Genomic DNA, 20,166 nt, shown 5'->3' with positions numbered 1-20,166 from the left:
ATGCTTGATTGTAGAGTTCTTACCAACTTGCTTACCAGATGATTAGTAGGGTCTTTTTTCAGCACCATGGGACATAAAATAAATTGATTGGCTCAATTATCTCAAAAGTCTCGCTTCAGACATGGCTATCTGGGAGATTTGAACAATGACATGCAGTCTAGCATCACTCTCTGTCTCAGTCTCCCTCTCCTCTTTATCTCTGCCTTTCCTTCTCTTTCTCTCTGTCTGTGGTTCCTCTCTGTCTCTATGTCTGTTTTTGTCTTTATATATTCCTTCTTTGTTTCCATCCTGTTTTCATGTTGGATTCATTTTCACGCTGAGTTCAGAAAAAATAGCCTCAGGCAATGTGAATCTTAAACCATCCTTAACTCTGAGTCCACAGGAAGAGAAACTGAAATGCTGTTTCTCAATGAAGAACTTTGGCTTTGCTTGAGTCACACACTCCTCCCTTAACCAATCATTGTGGCGTGGGGATAACACATCTGGTTGCTGGGTAGAGATGAGGCGCCGTGACTGTGGGCTTTACCACAACATATGGCACTGGAGAATGGCAGTGGGGTTGTTGGACAGACAAGAACAACAGACATCAACTTCTCTTAGGTTGGCTGAAGGACCTACAAGTATCTTTATGAAGCCTCCACAACAAGACAGACATGTGTCACCCCCAAGTCTTGTTTATATTGGTTTAAACATCGCTAGGTTCTTCTGGCTTCATATGCCAGACTCTTCAGGCTTAACCATTCTGGTCCCCTTTCTCTGGTATACTTGTCCTATATTTGGCATTTGATGCAATTCCCTTTAAAAAAATCTATTTCACTTCATTGAAGATAGCATTCCCTACAGCATTGCAAGATTTTCTCTTTGATATGTCTAACTGAATTGTCATCCTTCCCCTTGGCAGCCTGGGAACTTGATGTGTTATAACTGCAAAAATCCTCCAATGGTTTCTCCGCCACAGATTTTCTTTGAAAATAGGTTTAATTGTAAAACATACAATTCTGACTCAAAGGCTGCATATTTTATACTGTGCCGGAATTAAGTGTCTCTGCATTTCTTATGATTTCCCTGGAGCACGACTCAATTTTGTATAAATGAAAAGTGTCCATCATTATGAACTTGTGTCACACAATTACATTTGTTTCCCCAACAGGGCTGAAATGCATCTCTGCAAGGAAAGCATATTATACATTTCCCCCTCTCATCTACTCCTTGAGGGTTGATTCATGCTTTGTACACCACAGTAATATTTGTCAAGTTGAAGTTCATGCCAGAGGATATGAATCTTATTTTTATATTCATTTCATCCAATATTTATTGAGTGCCTACTAATTGCCAGGAGCTGAACAGAGTCCTGGAAATGCAGTGCTGAGCAATCAGAAGAAAGCTGTGAATCGCAGAGATTTTAGTCTGGTGGAGAATGCAGACAGTTGATAGGTAATTACAGTAAAATTGGGGGAGGGGCGAGCGTGGTCAATGAAATAGAATGAGGGGAAGTCAAAGGAGCTGTTGGAGCACATGGCCTCCAGTGCAGGGAGGGCTCTCATGAGAAGTGATACTGAAGCTGTGGACAATGTAGATGTCAATAGGTGAGTTATGAGGAGCGACAGTTTCAGAAAACAGCATGTGCAAAGCCTCACAGGGGGTTTTTAGTGACACATCATCAACTATAGGCTAAATCCTTAGCTCGTCTCTCTGTGCTATTCCCAAGGTGTCCTCAGTCTGTCTTTCCTATCTCACCTCCCAGTGAGGTGATTTGCTATCATCTCCTGGGTACGATGCATTTCCTGATAATTCCATGTTGCCACCTGTGTCTTGAGTTTCTTTCTTTTTCCAGGTGAATGTACACCCTTCTCCAATACTCAGATAAGAGGTGTCACCTTCCCCACCAACGAGCCAGGCTTCATTCCCAAAGGAGAGTTGTTGTTTCTTCCTCTGAGCTCCCATAGAACGTTAAATGTAAACACAGCAGTTATTACTTGTTTTAATAATTGATTTATTTGTCTGTCTCACCTTAGACTGTCAGCTCTTTGAGAGTCAGCCTTTATCTCATCCATTCTTGTGTTCTCCTTACAGGCCCATAATAGCAGTTCCATGCATGTTTAACTGAGCGTGAAACGCTTTGACATGTGAATGTGGTTGTTTGAAATGACTTTGGGGTGCTAGTGCTAGACTCCCAGGTTGACCAGTTATGAATTGTGATTTTGGGGAAGTTACTTAAATTCTCTGGGTTTTATCTTTTCACCAGTAAAACTGTGTTAATAATAGTATGTTCCTTTTGGAGTTTATGAATAATAAATTACTGAGTGCACGCAAGGAACATAAACTAGTGCATGGCACCTAGTAAACATTTAGTAAGTGTTAGCCACAAGTTTTATACCAGTATTGTTTTACTTTTCAAATGCAAATTTCTCATGGCTATTGTGGGTGCCTTCCCAGACACTGGGAGTTGTGTTTTACTTCCTGCTACATAGCTGAGTGTTCTTCAAGATTAGACCCTCAGCCTTCTAGCCCTGAGTAGCTCCCTTCTTTCCTTCAGAGAGCTCACCTGTCCTCTGGCTTCACCTGCACTTCTGCTCTGCTCTCTACTGCAATTTTGTCCCATGCAGGGCTCTGGGGTCCTCCGGGCTCAGTTGAACAGCCTGTTCAACATCTTGCCTTCAGCACCTTTCTGCTTTCTCAGACCCAAGGTGCTCAAAGTGGAAATTTCCACCGTAAACTAATGTCCTCTTCTACTTTTTATATCAGAGATGCATAATGAGTCATTTAAATGCAATTCCTTGAGGTCAACTTTTACTTATCTCTATGACCAGCTGGATGACAAATCATAGCTGTATTTTCATAAATATCTTTCAGATCTGTCTTCCTTCTCTTTATTTTTCTCCCATGCTATTTCTGGATCACTGCAGTAGCTTCTTGGTTATTATCTTATCTGTCAAGTTCATCTTTAAACATGTCTTTTTTTCTGTGTCCTCAGCTCACAGAGCTTATAGGGCACTGCATATTCCTGTTCTGGGTAGCAATGCTCTTGTGTAGTGTTGCCTATTTGCTAACATGATGAGGACATAGGCTTTGGCACATGGAGGTTTAAGTCTCAGTTCTACCATATCCTGGCTGTATGATGTTGGACAAGTAGATTAAATTCTCTAGGCCTCAGTGTTCTCATATTGAAAATGTGGATGGTGACAACTCCCTTGCAGAGTTGTTCTAGGAATTAGGTAGAATATAGAATACATTTCCTGACACATAGTGTACCCTCAATCATAGGTGGTATGTTAATAGGAATAGGAGTAGTTGTAGCAGTAGAAAAGAAAATGAATAAGCACAATACAGTTAGAGAAATGCCCCTCCCCCCCCCCCACACACACACGGATATATACAAGGTACTGTAAAAAACCAGGGCAGAGATGGGGAACCAATTCATATCTCTGGCAGAAAATGGTCTCTCCTTGTGCTTTGGGGGCCAGAAAGAACTTTCCAGGGGATATGACTGTTGAGCTGAGTCTGGAAGGGTCAATGGGACAGCCATCCAGTGTCTGCTGGCAGGCTGGTCAATTCATGTATGTGACCAAGTTTATCTTGCTGACCTTTGTGTGTGTCCAGTTCGCCCTGCCAAGATGTTTTCAGATGACATTTTTGTCAGATTATCCTTTTTCCTTTGGTCTATAATAACTCGGGAGGACTCCTTTCTAGCCAGCTGGCACTCCCTTCTTGTGAATTTTCTTATCATGATGGTACAGAGGAATACTTAATAAAGATGAACATAGTAAACACTAACTCTGCAGATTTCATCTGGGATTATGACCCCTGCAAAGGTTCCATCTGATGGCCCCCAGACCTCTGACAGAAAAGAGTCTCTCCCTGTCCCCCACCCCTAGCATTTTTATTTCCCAAAACCTGAAGTTCTACCTCCTTTCTTGGCTGCGTTCTCAGCCCCCCTTCCTGTCCCTGTCTCCTAGTGAATATACCTTGGGGATCTTCTTCATTAATCCTCCAAATGACTGACAGCTTGCCAAACTTCTTAGGAACCAGAGGGAAAGGCCTTTAGTTTTTTTGTGTTTGTTTTTTTTTCTTAAAATTACTGCTGCTTTTCTCTTTTCTCCACTCCTTAACGGGCAACCAGAACTAAAATGCGGCAAAACCAAAGAGCAGAAGACCAGTCTCTTTCCCAGAGCTCTGCCACAGTGCTTTGCTGGATCACCTCCTGGAGGGAGAACTGGTACCCAGTGAATCCCACAATTACTCCAGACTATATATCACCTATTTACCCTTCTTGCCACATAGAATCTACCCCAAAACAGTGATCTAAACAACAATGCATTATTATTAGATTTCACAAATCTGTGTATCAGGAATTTTGGCTTACCTGAAGTCACTTGATAGTATTTGGCTGGAGACTGGAGTAGCCTGAAGGGTCCAAGGCATGATATGCATGGCACCTTGGTAGGTTCATCTGGAAGGCTTGGCTCAGCCAGGCTCCTCTCCCTGTCTCTGTGGCCCCAGGTCTCTGTACTTGATCTCATGTTCATACATGTTAGATATTTTTATATGATAGCTCATGGCTTTGAGAAATCAAGACTGCTCTTGAAAAATAGGCCTGGGAGTAGCCCACAGCTCTTCCATGTGCTCTGTTGGTCAGAGCAGTCCCAGGGCAGCCCCAGATCCGAGGGGAGGTGGCAGGCTCCCCACCTCTGGATGGGAGGAGTGTCAAAGAATGTGTGGCCATCTTTAATCCGTCACAAGTACAGCCTCTTACAAAAACTCAGATGCAGTAATTCCCGTTTTACACAAAGAAAACACAGCAAGTGATCTGTCCCAAAGTTGGAAGGGCAATCCACTAAAGAGCTTGGACTGGAACCTACTGATTTTCCTGCTTAAGGCAAAATGCCCCTTGTAACTCATAAGTTTACCGATTCGGTGGAGCTCATCATCCCCTTGGTCCTAAATTTTAAAGACCAATTCGCTGTGCTCTGAGTTAGGAACTGTGAAAAAAATGAATCTCGTGAAACATTTCTGTTTTCCTGGGTCCATTCCAGCACTCAGGTCTTAGCTGCCAGCTGCTATGTCATCTCTTCTCCCCTGTGGTTGACATTTCTTTCATGAGCTGACCTTGATTAGAGATTGGATTTGGTCTCAGTGATGATCCAGGATGATCTCTTCTTTCATCTCAGGTAGGAGGGCCGGGCCTGGATTAAGTCCTTGAGAGGATGCTGCATGTAATCAACTCCACAACAGTAGCCAGTATGGTCTCAGTGCTTCTTCTGTAGGGTCAACTCATTCACCTTTCTGTTTCTTAGAACCAACTACTGGGAGAGATATTGAACCAAGAGACTTCTGTTTTACTTGTTAAATAGTTAAAAAGCCACTAGTTCCAAAAGTATTTGAACCTGTTAACAATAGGTATAAAACAAATATACAGAGAGGGCAAAAGTAGGCTTACAGCTGTAAGTATGCAAAACACAGAGTTTATTCTTATATTATGATTTATTTATTATTGTACTATTTTTATATGAACAACTGTAAACCTACTTTTGTCCACCCAGTATATAAAAGATGAGAGGGGGGTGGGAGTAGATAATAACTGCTATTTATTAAGCTTTATGTGCCAGGAACCTCCTAAGTTTCGAACATATTATTTTATTAGTTCTCACAGCTAAACAATGAAGTAGGCATAATGACCCACACTATGATGAGCAAACTGGATCTTGGAGAAGTGAAGTAACTGATTCTAAGACTACAGAGCTAATAGATGGTTAAGGTCTCCAGATGTGAAGACATAAAGCTAAAATCTCCTCTAATTCTGAGAGTCTACAATTCCAACTTTTCTGCTTGCTCCTTTGCCTTTCCTGTGGTAGGAGGACAGGAAGTGAGGAGGAAGAATTTTCCTTAATTGCAAGAGTGGGGAAGAGTTTAGCTCAAGCTTAAAATAAACAACTGTCTTCTCAGAGTTGTCAAAGTAAATTGTGTCCCCAGAGACATTTAAAGGCAATTTGATCACACATTTACACCTGGCTGCAGTTGGGGAAGCTGGTGTCTGGTCTACCGAAAGGGGTTTGAATGGAGTTTTATAAGCAGTACTTTGCAATGTTTTGCATAAGAAATGACTTTGTACATCTTAGTTAATCCTGGCCATCTGGAACCTCACTTGCCATTTGAACATTCATTTAACCACTTTTTAAAAGTTTTCTAGTTAAAGGAGAATGGGAAATGTCCAATGAAAAGCTAGAGAACAGACCTTGCAGATAAATCTGTTCCTAAGATGAGACAGAGCTGCATTCATCTACGAACACTGTCCACCTAGGTTTGAACCAACAACCCTTTCTCTTGAATGTGTTGTAACTCAGCTCGATTAGTAAAGCATGCAGATGTGTTGATTGTGATGGAAATTTTCCAGTTCAAAAATTTTTGGTGACTCCTCCTATCATAGCATCAAACACCTCTAAGCAAACTGTGGTCCCAAGTCATCATCATCAGCAGCAGCATCTGGGAACATGTCAGAAATGCAAAAACTTGGGCCCTACTCCAGACCTACCAACCTCTGTTTCCAGGTGATTCTGATGCTGGCTACAGTCTGAGAACCAGTGCCCTGAGACCTGCCCCTCAGCCAGCCTTTTAAGGCGTATTTACTTTTACTTTCTTATAAACACTCTACTGTCCAGCTATGTGAATATAGGGATATATACTTATATAGATATATATTTCTTATTGGTGAAATATATATTGATATGAAACACATATCTATAAATACTTTATATAGAGAGTATATTTGAAATATATAATATTTCTGTCTCTTTGGCTATGCACCTGTATTGCACTTGCTCCTCCACCACCCTTACCTATTCTCTAAAGTCCAACTTAAAAGACACCTACTAGAGAAAGCCTCCCCATTTCTCTATTAGATATGACCTTTCATATCCCCAAAACATGGTCCCACATTCAGTGTAATTGATTTTAATTGGTGGTGATTATGGGCTCATTCTTATTCAGCCCATTTTGTGAGCTTGTACCCTGTCTCTAGCTTTGCACTAAGCACTGGGGATACAGGGGTGAATGAGACAAACATCTCTGGACATTATAAATCAGTTAGGGGAAGACGTTCTCACCTCCCACCCTGCTCTTAGAAGGAGTGCAGGTGTCTTGGACTCCTGGGTGTCCCCTGTCTGTATTAAGTTGTGGTGGGCAGGGTGGAAGGGGATGTACTAGGCTTCTCCCATTTGTATAGGGTACACCAGAGTATTGCGACTGCTCGTGGCACCCACTCTTAAGAGATAATGGCACAGCACAGCACATGCAGAGGACATGGAGCCCCTGCTGTTGGTGAAAATCACCTCCTCTCGACCAGGGTTTCTCAGCTTCAGCACTACGGACATTGTAGACCAGTTGATTCTTTGTTGGGGGGCGGGGGGTTGTCCTGTGCATCCAGCAGCCTCTTTGGCCTCTGCCCACTGGATGCCAGGACCATCACCCTTCCCAGTTGCGACAATAGTAAATGTCTCGAGACATGGCCCAGTATCCCTTGGCAAGCAAAATCAGCCCTGGTTGACTATAACTGGGACTGTTTCTACCTATAGAAATGAGGCTTCGGAAAAATATAAAAGCCCTCTTCAGATGTCCATAGGACCACTATACAGAAAAAGAATAGAGATGGAAGTTTTAAATTTAGCCAGAGGGTAAAACCGGAAGTTACAGGAAGTCAGTCTTAAAGGAAACATTCTTAATTTCAGGATCGCCTTAAGTTTCCAATGTACTGTGGTAGAATGGTGAATTCCCAGTCCTTGGTGCATTCATGCAGGCTTGCATACACTTCATTGTGGACAGGACTGGGGATTTCAGTATTCTGAGATTTAGTGTTTGTATGTGTTCATATTTTTTTTTAATGTTTTGTATGTTTGTATATTGTTCCTAAAGTGGCTTGTAAAGATAGATATAGAATAATCCCTTGGGGATTTAGGGGAGGTAGTAAAGTAATAGTAGTGAGGGTAACATCCTAGCCCTTGAGTCAGGCTGCCTGGGCTAGATCTGGTTTTTACCACATGTGGGACCTTAGACAAATCCTAACACTTCTGTGTTTCTTTTTGCTCACCTGTGAAATGGGTACATTTATAGTTCCTACCTCAAAAGTAGTTGTGAGGACTTAATGATACAATATAGGTAGAGTCCTTATTAAGTAAATGGATAGTACCTTTTATTATTAACTCAGCCAGGTTGCTTTGCCTGACCTTCAAAGAACTTGCAAAATTAAAAAAACAAAATCTTTATTGTTGAAAGTATTACATATGTCCCCCCTTTTTCTTTTCCCCCATTGACCCCTCCTAGTCCGCCCTCACCCCCGCCCCAGGCCTTCACCATCCTATTGTCTGTGTCTATGAATTATGCATATATATGCATACAAGTTTTAACTAGCTACTTCTGTCTAATGGTGTTATGCATGTGTTTTGGGGGCAATTCTTGGTAGGAAAAATATTTTTCTTACTAGCAGGGGAAATATAATCCAAATATAGGAACTAAAAAGCAACCATAATAGATAAAAATCAAATGATCAGATTTTTAACTGGTCCTTGATTTATAGACAAAAGTTAGAATTTGTAAGGAAGCGCCATTAGTCAGCACTAGAATTCAATTTTTATTAATCATTTTATTCAGTAATATTTATTTTCAGCTACTTAATTTAGATTCTTGAATACAGCCTTCAAAAAGATGTTTGTTTTTCTAGATTCTTTGTTATAAAGCAAAGATTAAAGAGATACGAGGAAAGATATTAGGAGGCTTATTTAGGGCAGCTGCCTCAGGGTGCCAAGACCTTGGGAATAATCTTGAACCCTTCCTAGCATCAGGTTATTTTTCACAATCTTTGCTATTTCTTGGCCTGTAGATGCATCATTCCAATCCTCTGTCCTCACGTGGCCATCTGTCTTTGTGTCCAAAATTCCCTTTTTGTGAGGATTATCAGTCATTTTAGATGAAGGCCACTCCAATGACCTCATTTTAATTTGGTTAGCTCTATATATACCCTGTTTCCAAATAAGGTCACATTCCAGGCTACTGAGGTTTAGGGCTTCAACATCACATCTCTTTTGGAAGAAGGGGACACAGTTCAACCCATAACAGCAACTTAAGCAAAAAGAGAATTTATTGGAAACATATAAGGTGGCTTATTAAATTAAAGGAAGAGTTACAGAATGAAGAACAGAAGGGGCAAGAGCATGGCTTCCCAAAGACCCAAGGAAAGGAGCTACTCTCAGCCCCGCCAGGAGCTTGCTGCGGGAATAGGGTACCGTCCCTGACTGTCCCATCTTTAAATCACTCTGCATGATGTCTAGAATCCCAGGAGACACTGATTGGGTGACTCCTTGGCTGGAAATGTCAGAATCTGATAATTTGCTTTCCCAACACCACATCAACAGACGAGATAATTCCCCAAAGACATGGGATGCTATTGCCAAGAACAAAAAGAAGAAGGATACTAAATGGATACAACAAAATGTCTAATCTAGGTCCTCTAGCAGGAAATGAGAGAGGGAGCAAAATCTGGAAAAAAATATATTTTCATACACACCTAATTCACCATCTCTATGTTAATAATAAGCCTCTAATGATTATTGGTATAGCCATTCAGAAAATAAAATTGCCACTCTGTTATAACTTGCTTTTCTTATAAGTCAAGAGTATGGAGGGAATTCCAGATAATCATCATTCTTCTATTACCAAGTTATATTTAGTTAGAGTTGGCTACCATGTCAGTTTCACACACAGAAAAAAAAAAAGAGTTTCTGCCCAGCTGGTGTGGCTCAGTGGTTGAGTGTCAACCTATGAACCAGGAGGTCATGCTTTGAATCCCGGTCAGGGCACATGCCCAGGTTGTGGGCTCGATCCTAGTGTGGGACATGCAGGAGGCAGCCGATCAATGATTCTCTCTCATCATTGATGTTTCTATCTCTCTCTCCCTCTCCCTTCCTCTCTGAAATCAATAAAAAAAACCCATTTTTTAAAAAAGAAAAAAATGAGTTCCTGACTAATCCCTTCTTCCATTCTTTGGGCTCTTGCTCCTTGCACTCTATTGCAAGTCAAGACACCCACTGTCTCTCTGGCCACAGGAAGCACAGTGTGGCCAGCTGCTCCCTGATGCCTTAGAAGGAAAAGTATAATCCCCACCCACCCCCCATCTCCAAAAGCACCCACTATTCATGCTTTAACATTGGCCTCTCCTTCTCATTCCACCCTCTCCAACTTATCCCACCACCACTTCTTCAAAAATATTGCCATTGTTATATTAGTTATGCTTTGAATTAAGAAAAGAATAGGTGGGGGAAATTAACAAAGTGAACTACATGAAATGAGGGGGTTATGGGGGTGGCTCATCATTTAATGGTATAAAATCTTAAAGAATAGACTTAGCCTTCAGGCTGTCTTTTTTACACTTATTCTTTAGATTCTTGCCAAGACAAATAGCTGATAGATCTACTGTGGTATTTTGCCTGTTGTCAAATTCCATGAACTGCCTGGACATGGAAGTGGTGATCTCTAAGGTTGGAATGGCATGCAAGGAACAGTCTTGGAGTTAGAGACTTGATCATTGAGTGGGGCAGGTTGCATCTCTATGTGGAGGTAAGAAGATAGTCAGTATCATAGGCAGAACACAGACTCAAAGAAAGATGAGCAGTGAGCCCTGTGAGGAAGAGAAGACCTGATAAAGGGGGTGAGGTGGTTTCTATCAATAGGCAGGAAATGATGAAACAGGAAATATTTGAAGTTTTGCATTCTTAGAGAAACAATGAAATAGTCCAGCCCAGAAGTAACACATGTCAACTCTGTTCACAACTCATTGACCAGATCAGTCACTTGCCCCTACCCAACCACAAGGAGGTCAGGAAGCGCATGTGCCCAGGAAGAGGGGCTGGGCATACTTAGCGAACAGCAGTCATGACTTCCTCTTGTCAAAATGCCAACTCCAGGTCCTTCCTCAGGAGATCCTTGGTATCTGCATTTTAAGTAGGCCTCCTCAGGTGAATCTCATGCGGGGGAACAGGATGGAATCCCTGGACCACAATGTAAGGAACATTGACTTAGCATCACTTTAGTATAGGCAGGTGATCAAGAGAATGGTGACAGATCTGAGACAGTTCTTAGAGCTCAGATGTCGGGCCATGCATGAATCACCTCAAGTTGTTATCAGAGAGGACCACAGATGCCAGGACACTGAAGCCCAGAGGGCTGGACTGAAGTTCCTCAAATGCCCATGCATGAGAGTACTGTTGGAGCTGTGCCTGAGACAGGGCAGACCCTTAGCTTTGTGTCCAGCTTCTCAGGCATTAGGAATGGAAGAGGGATATGGAGCTGGCTCTAGAAAATGATTCTCAGATGTGATCGAAAGTTGATATTAAATTAGCAGAAACTCATTGGCCAATATAATATAAGCCCCGGGCGGCTTTCCGGTCCTTGGGCTCGGCCGCACCGCACCCCAGCCGGGTCCCTGCTCCGATCGGAGCACGCACCCAGCTGGCGCCCAAGGCCCGGAAAGCCCCGGGCGGCTTTCCGGTCCTTGGGCTCCGCCGCACCGCACCCCAGCCGGGTCCCTGCTCCGATCGGAGCACGCACCCAGCTGGCGCCCAAGGCCCGGAAAGCCCCGGGCGGCTTTCCGGTCCTTGGGCTCGGCCACACCGCACCCCAGCCGGGTCCCTGCTCCGATCGGAGCACGCACCCAGCTGGCGCCCAAGGCCCGGAAAGCCCCGGGCGGCTTTCCGGTCCTTGGGCTCGGCCGCACCGCACCCCAGCCGGGTCCCTGCTCCGATCGGAGCACGCACCCAGCTGGCGCCCAAGGCCCGGAAAGCCCCGGGCGGCTTTCCGGTCCTTGGGCTCCGCCGCACCGCACCCCAGCCGGGTCCCTGCTCCGATCGGCCCAAGGCCCGGAAAGCCCCGGGCGGCTTTCCGGTCCTTGGGCTCGGCCACACCGCACCCCAGCCGGGTCCCTGCTCCGATCAGAGCACGCACCCGGCTGGAAAGCCCCGGGCGGCTTTCCGGTCTTGGGCTCGGCCGCACTGCACCCCAGCCGGGTCCCTGCTCCGATCGGCCCAAGGCCCGGAAAGCCCCGGGCGGCTTTCCGGTCCTCGGGCTCGGCCGCACCGCACCCCAGCCTGGTCCCTGCTCCGATCGGAGCACGCACCTGGCTGGCGCCCAAAACCCAGAAAGCCCCGGGCGGCTTTCCGGTCCTTGGGCTCGGCCGCACCGCACCCCAGCCGGGTCCCTGCTCCGATCGGAGCACGCACCGGGCTGGCGCCCAAGGCCCGGAAAGCTCCGGGCGGCTTTCCGGTCCTTGGGCTCGGCCGCACCGCACCCCAGCCGGGTCCCTGCTCCGATCGGAGCACGCACCCAGCTGGCGCCCAAGGCCCGGAAAGCCCCGGGCGGCTTTCCGGTCCTTGGGCTCCGCCGCACCGCACCCCAGCCGGGTCCCTGCTCCGATCGGAGCACGCACCCAGCTGGCGCCAAGGCCCGGAAAGCCCCGGGCGGCTTTCCGGTCCTCGGGCTCGGCCGCCCCGCACCCCAGCCGGTTCCCTGCTCCGATCGGCCCAAGGCCCGGAAAGCCCCGGGCGGCTTTCCGGTCCTTGGGCGCGGCCGCACCGCACCCCAGCCGGGTCCCTGCTCCGATCGGAGCATGCACCCAGCTGGCGCCCAAGGCCCGGAAAGCCCCGGGCGGCTTTCCGGTCCTTGGGCTCGGCCGCACCGCACCCCAGCCGGGTCCCTGCTCCGATCGGCCCAAGGCCCGGAAAGCCCCGGGCGGCTTTCCGGTCCTATTTTATTGTATAATTGCTGTTTTCTTTCCTCTGTTATTTTCTCTTGTCTCTCCCCTTCCTCCTTCCCTTCCTCTGCTACCCACTCTCCCCCTTCTCCCCCACTATTTTTTCTTTTCTTTCTTCCTTATTTTTATTTTCAACTTCCCCCTCCAATTTTTCTCTTTCCCAATATTTCCTTTTCGTATCTCCCTTCTTCTCCCCATTCCTTCTCCCTCTTTCTCTCCCATCAATTATTCTCCCTCCTTTTCCCTCTCATTCTTCCTCTCCTTTGGCACCCCCTCCCCATTCTCTCTCCAGGTATTATGCCATCTGCTGCCAGCCTTTGGTCTATAGGAACAAGATGACCCCTCTGCGCATCGCGTTAATGCTGGGAGGCTGCTGGGTCATCCCCATGTTTATCTCTTTTCTTCCTATAATGCAAGGCTGGAACAACATTGGCATAATTGATTTGGTGAGTAGACCCCACACAGATCCCATTGGCCAATTCACTTTTTTTGCTTGGGATTCTACATAAACAAGCAGTATCAAGTTGGGTGGATATTCTGAGAAAGATTCTGACAGTGGTCTGCGCCATGACAAGAATAACAACAACAGAAAAAAGCAAGCTAGCATTTTTGAATGCTTACTGTATGGCAGAAAGTATGTGAAATACTTTACCTATAATCCTGATAGCATCCTTTGCTTATCTCATTTAGATGAGAAAATTCAGACTCAGAGAGGTGAAGTAACAGGCCCACTAATATGTCTACTAAATAGCAGAACAGGTGTCTGAAACTTAGCATTCTGACTGCAGTGCCCCAAGAGGTCTTCATCCTATTTCATGCTAGCAGTGTTTGAGGCTTTCAGTGATCCGCAGAAAACGTGTCATGTGAGTGGAAGCTTTTGGAGAGCAAAGAGATGCCCTGGATAGTTGAGAGCTGAACCCCAAGCCCAGCGCTCTCACTGACCCACTTCCTGCAAGGCTGTATCCATCGGTCCCCAGTGGAAAATACTATCTATCTTCCAGGGTTTGGAGGAATAACACCATGGCACTGTGTCAGGCATTTACCATCCCCAGGATAGGTGGTTTTTAAGAGCCGTCCAGCTCTGACATACTATCTTTGCAATACCAAATTTGTGACTAAAAGCTGTGGTCTGGATTCATTGCCAGGGGTATACATTCCCTGAGGAAGTAGGCAGGTTGTCACTGTAAAGTTGATCCCAGGACCATCTCATGGTAGGAAGGGGAACGGAGAGGACAGATTGAGAGCAAGCTCGGGCCAACAGAACCAGTGAGAGTAGGAGCTGCCTCTTCTTCTCTTCACCCCATTTCTAGCCCCTAATCTTGCCTTGTTCTTTGTCCAGGAAGGAATACCCAAACCAAGGCTGGGCGAGGATTTGCATGTGGTATGTCAGAACAAGAGTTCCCAGGGCTTCTGAGAGCAATGCTGGGGACAAAGGAGTGGAGAAGTAAAAGGGGACCCATACAAGGGAGACTGTATGGATATTTTCTTGAATTCTATCCCTGTTCTTTCAAACTTTCAGTTTTATCATTCTTGGGGAGAAATGAAATTCAAGTTTCCAACAACCGATATAATAATGGCCAACAAATGAACATTTCTTGTGCACCGAGCCCCATGTTAATAGAGTCACTATTCTTATGAACCTCACTCAGGCCCCACATCAAGGCTATGTAGATCCTATTACTGTCCTCAGGAAATGAGGATCGGAGAGGTGAAGTTATTAGCTAAAGTTACATTGGTCAGGAGGGGTAGACACTATATCTAAGCCCAAGCTTACTGGGATCCAGTGTGTGTGCCTTCCTGTCTGTACTAAACTTACTCCTTAATGGAGAAAACCTGTGGAAGCATAAGTTTTTGTGCATCAGAACTTTTAATAAGGGCACAGCACTTTTACCTTCATGTGTAGACTTTTTAAGGGAAATAACCTAGGGGATTTTTCCCATTTATGAGTGAGGCATCCCCTATTTACTTTGTGGAACTGAAGGGTGTGGCATCTCCTTAGTGTCAACATGCCTAGTATTTGCGCCATGCTGTTGTGACTGCATTTTATAGCTTTCCACTCATTTGCACATTGAATCTGCCCAGAGAGAAACTAGCAGAACCCACGTGTTCACAATACATATACAGTTGATTCTCATTATTTGCAGTGATTAGTTGCCACAAACACTGAATTAGCAAATACTAAATCTTTGCTCCTAGGAGAAATACAAGATTGGTTTTCTCCAAGTCTCTGGTCACAATATTTTTACCAACCAATCAATACATAATATATGCTGTGTGTAAGAGAGACCCATGAAATATAAGATGACAGAAAAATTGAAAATAAAATAATGGAAAAATATCATATACAAACACTAACCAAAAGAAAGCTGGTATAGCTATACTATTACCAGTGATAAAATAAATTTAAGGCAAGTTAAATTACTTGAGATAAAATGAGATATTTCATAATGATAAAATGTCAATTCAATAGAAAGATATACTATAACCCTATAATAGACTATAGGACAAGACACTAAATTACTTGTGTACTCTGTTACACAAGTAATAACATATGTGTGTTGAATATATTTTTTATTCGAATCTTCATTTAAGTGTAATATTCACACTGGATGCAGGCTGGTCTCAGGAACAGAAGTGGCATTTTGTCACACAGCTCTCTTTAGCCAAGGGCTGTTCCCAGAGAAGGCTGATAATTAAGAGCTCAGCATGCAAAATTCATAATTGGGAGAAAAAACCTTCAATCCTTCAAAAGGGATCTAGTGTACCACAGCATCCAATGCAAGTGAGGAATGCAATGCAATCAATGTAATTCACTGTATTAGGGAAAACCCTCATTGTTGCAAAAAAATGCACTGACAAAATTCAATATCCATTTATGACTTGTTAAAATTCATAAAATTCAACTTTCTCAATCAAATAAAAAGCAATGACAAAAAACTTACAGGTATCACACTTAATAGTAAAATATCGAAAGCTCCCTTCCTAAAACTGGGAATGTAACAGTGGTGTCCACTCGTACCACTTTTATTCAGAATTATACTGGAGGACTTGTCATGTTCAATAATGCAAGAAAAGATGTTATTAATAATAGGAAGGAAGAAAGGAACTTGTCATTAGTTACAGATCACATGAGTGTGCATGGAGAAAATTCAAAAGAATCTAGAGATGAGATATTAGTAATTAATTTAACAAAGTTCTTGGATACATAGCAAATATACAAAAAAAAAAAATCATTGAATTCTACCTCCTGGCAACAAACAATTAGGATTTATAATTTTAACATGGTACCATTTGCACTAGAATAAAAAGTCAAGCACTCAGGAACAAACCTAACAAAAGATGCACAAGACATTTACACAAAACCTATTAAATAATACCAAAATAAAATGTTAAAGACTTCCATAAAGGGCAAGGATTATCATGTTTGTGAATGGGAAGACTTAACATTGTAGAGATATCTGTTTTCCTCAGTCATTCTGTTTTAACCCCAATTGAAATCCTTGAAGATTTTTATAGAAATTGATAAGCTAATAATCAATTTTATATGGGAAATGTTGAGATTATAAGAATAGCCAGCACTGTCTTGAAGAAAATGAGTCACAGTTTGAAGACTTTTACTACCAAATCTACTGTGTGCAAGCACACAGGACGGGAGGACGGGCAGGACTCCACTGTTGGCTGGGTAGATATAATGAAGAGTGATTCCGTCCCTATTTTATTTCTACTCTTTACTGGGCTTTCAGCCCCTCTTGGATAGATAAGCCCTCTGAGCCCTGGGATCTGGTCGTATTCTTTTTCTACCATCAAGGTTCTAGGTGCTGTAGGTTTATTTTTTAAAAAAGAAGAAAGCTGTGCTGATAAACCTTTTCTTTCCTTTTTCCTTAATTCGTTTATTCTTTCCTCTTTCCTTTCCTGTTCCCCTCCCCTTCAATTTCTCCTTTTCTCTTCTTTTTCCTCCTTTTTCTTTTCTTACAATTTTCCTCATTCCCCTCCTACTTTTTCCTCTTCACTTTTTTCTTCCCTTTCTCTCTCCCTCTCTCCCTCCACCTCTCAGATAGAAAAAAGGAAGTTCCCTCAGAACTCTAACTCCACGTACTGTATCTTCATGGTCAACAAGCCCTACGCCATCACTTGTTCCGTGGTAGCCTTCTACATCCCGTTTCTCCTCATGGTGCTGGCCTATTACCGCATCTATATCACAGCCAAGGAGCACGCCCAACAGATCCAGATGTTACAACGGGCAGGAGCCCCCTCGGAGGGCAGGCCCCAGCCGACAGACCAGCATAGCACTCATCGCATGAGGACAGAGACCAAAGCAGCCAAGACCCTGTGCATCATCATGGGTTGCTTCTGCCTCTGCTGGGCTCCATTCTTTGTCACCAATATTGTGGATCCATTCGTAGACTACACGGTCCCTGGGCAGGTGTGGACAGCTTTCCTCTGGCTCGGCTATATCAATTCTGGATTGAACCCCTTTCTCTACGCTTTCTTGAATAAGTCTTTTCGACGTGCCTTTCTCATCATCCTCTGCTGTGATGATGAGCGCTACCGAAGACCTTCCATTCTGGGCCAGACTGTCCCCTGTTCAACCACAACCATTAATGGGTCCACACACGTGCTAAGGTGAGTGCCTAGGGGCTTGGTAGGTTTGGTTTATTTGTGTGAGTCAGAAAACTGGGTCACTGTCCAGTTTTCTGTCTCCTGACAGGCTATTCTTGAAAACTGGTGCAGTGTTTGCAAAGACGAAAGAAAATCTACCATCTGGTCATGGAATAGAGTACTGGGTAAGGGGAGATTGACCGACATTCAGATCCAGTCTTCATAGTTCTGTGACCTTGGGCAAGTCATTTAACCATTCTGAACCTTAATTTCGTTTTTGTAAAGTTGAGATTATAATTATGATATCTACATTGGAGGGTTTTTGTGAGGATCACGTTAGCTAATGCACATAGAGCACCTGGTACAGAGCCTGATATCTAGTAAGCGCTTAGTAAATACCATCTACTGTTATTGATAGGTAGTATTTTAGGGTAGTGGTAAAAAGCATACGTTTTAAGGAAAAATAGACTTTATTTTGACTCTCGGTGACATGAGTAACCATTTATATAATCTCTCTTGGTTTTACTATCCTCCAGTATAGAAAAAAAGTGGGAAGAATGATAATGTCCACCTCCCAGGACTCTTGTAACAATTGGAGATTGTATTCACATAGTCTGACAAGTAGTAAACACTCATAATACTACTAATGATAGTATTAATATTAGAAGTAGGAGTGATAACATATTGCCTGATACCCTGAGAGGACCATAAAATAGCATGATAAACTAATATAAATAGAATAATAAATATGTAACAATAATACCACATGATAAGTGTTATAAAGGATGTGGACTGCTGGAGTGGGGATATGAGTAAGAAAGAAGCTGATTTGGCTTTAGGGAATCTGGGAAGGCTTCAGAGAACAGCATTTTATAAGAAGTTGAGAGAGACCTAATGTGAGCCCAAGGAAGCCGTCCCAGGGAGAGAACAGGACCAAGAAGGAACTGGAACATGGACGTGTTTTACCCAAGATCACCTTGGTTGATGGCGGTGAGAGGGACTTTGGGGTTGAATGTTCTGTGGTTTGTCCTGATGCCTCTTTCCAAACCCTGAGAATTTGCTGGGCACCCTGGCCTGGGAGTTGTTCTCAGCTATGAAAAGACACATGTGTGATCAGTGTGTTCATCCCGTAGCCGTGATGAACTGTCAAGGACATTTTCTTTCTGTGCCCTGAGATGCACAGGAATTTCTAAAGAGCAGTCGCTTCTTTGAGAGAAGCATTTACTATTTCCGATGGTGACGATAATCAGCTGTTCTGGCAGCTGAAAATTGAGGCATTTTGATGTGCACGTGGAAGAAATGAAGTGCAAATAGGGATTGTGATGAAATATAAACACCTTGCCTCCAGGGCTGCTCAGAAGCCTGCATTCAGTTTCCTGCCACCAGCGTGGGCAGACGTGTAGCTAAAGCCTAGTTATGGTGTCGCGATTCCAGCTGGTGGAAGGGCCTCCAAGGCTACTCCTCGAGGCTGACATTCGTAATAATTATGCCTTAGCGAGTGTCATGGAAAGGCTCCAACCATGAAGTAAAATGTGTGTACAGGAACTTCGGTGTGGGTGCCAGATCGTTTTTAGCTATTTGAGCTAGCAGTTAGTTGCCTGAGCACAGGCTGCTGACAGCTTACAGAGTGTGCTTCAGCAGTGCGTGTACTAAGCCAGTTGTTTAGAACTTGGGTGGCCTTTCCCATAGAAACAGTCATAGAAAGAGTTTGGGGGTTTCTAGGGCAGCCCAAGAAACCCTACTTTACGGTTTTTAATATGTGTGGTTTTATCCCTGCTGCCTCTGGAAGTCTGCCATGTGACTATAAAGCAGAGACAGCAGTTTAGAGGTGGCTTATGGATACACTATCCCCACCTTAGTCCTTGCATTTCTTCATGGTCAAGAAGAGTGCAGGAGGTGGGTCTGAGGTACTTTTCTGTGGGGGTGGGAATCTTATAAGAGAGGGGGCAGTCTATCCCAAGAGAAGAAGACTATTTGAAACTTGAATTTGCTAGAATGTAAACCTTGCAAAAATAGGAATTCCTGCCTGTTTAATTCGCTGCTACATACCACATACCCAATCTGATGCCTGATGTATATAGGAACTTGAACTCTTGCTGATTAAATTAACAAATCATACAATTAATTCTCCAGGGCATTGTATTAACACAACTTAAGGAAAATTTACATTTTTCTTAGAAATCCCCACAAGTGGGGAGGGACATCAACAAATTCAGATAAATCAAAGGAATATCAAACCTAAACTTTCAAAAGTAAATCAGCTTTTACCTTTCTATTCCCTCGCCTTTATTTTTCTTGGCACTTGTACTGCTTTAGACTATAGAATTCCTTATTTAATGTCTATAACACCAAATGTACCTAAGGGTAGAAACCATGGCTTTATTTATGTACCATATAACTATGAAACAGTAGATGACAAAATGATCAATACATTTTTGCTGATGAAATATCTTCATGACTGTCTTCAGACTAATGAAAGATTAAAACACTCAAAATTGAGGATTATCTGTGGGTGTTTTTACTGTCTTATTTTTCCCGAGACTCTAAAAATTATAGAGGATTTAGTCTGCAACCCAGGAATCACATTGGGGAGAGCCGGGTCATGACAACCTGGATTTGAATGTTTCGTGATTAGTCCTGATGTCTCTTTCCAAACCCTGAGAATGGGGAGAGCCAGATCGTGACATTATGGGGCCGTTTTTCTTTTTGTGAGAGAATGTGATTTGACTTTTCCAGGTTGAGTTGAAAACAGGCCAGTCTGGCCTTAGTGGTTTAGA

The 20,166-nt window shown here is 43.7% G+C and overlaps 1 protein-coding gene across 1 annotated transcript in view; it reads left to right on the top strand.

Annotated features, from left to right (window-relative positions):
- HTR4 (5-hydroxytryptamine receptor 4) overlaps positions 1–20,166 on the top strand; it is a 120,830-nt gene that overhangs the window by 81,239 nt on the left and 19,425 nt on the right. Inside the window, exons 5-7 of the mRNA XM_054716748.1 lie at positions 13,083–13,236; positions 14,130–14,171; positions 16,845–17,413. Coding sequence (XP_054572723.1) covers positions 13,083–13,236; positions 14,130–14,171; positions 16,845–17,413 — 765 coding nt within the window. The remainder of the gene's footprint in view (positions 1–13,082; positions 13,237–14,129; positions 14,172–16,844; positions 17,414–20,166) is intronic.

This window comes from Eptesicus fuscus, chromosome 6, assembly GCF_027574615.1.
Source record: "Eptesicus fuscus isolate TK198812 chromosome 6, DD_ASM_mEF_20220401, whole genome shotgun sequence".
NCBI lineage: Eukaryota > Metazoa > Chordata > Mammalia > Chiroptera > Vespertilionidae > Eptesicus > Eptesicus fuscus.
The sequence above is the reverse complement of the archived record's forward strand: the minus strand, read 5'-3'. Positions and strand labels throughout refer to the sequence as shown.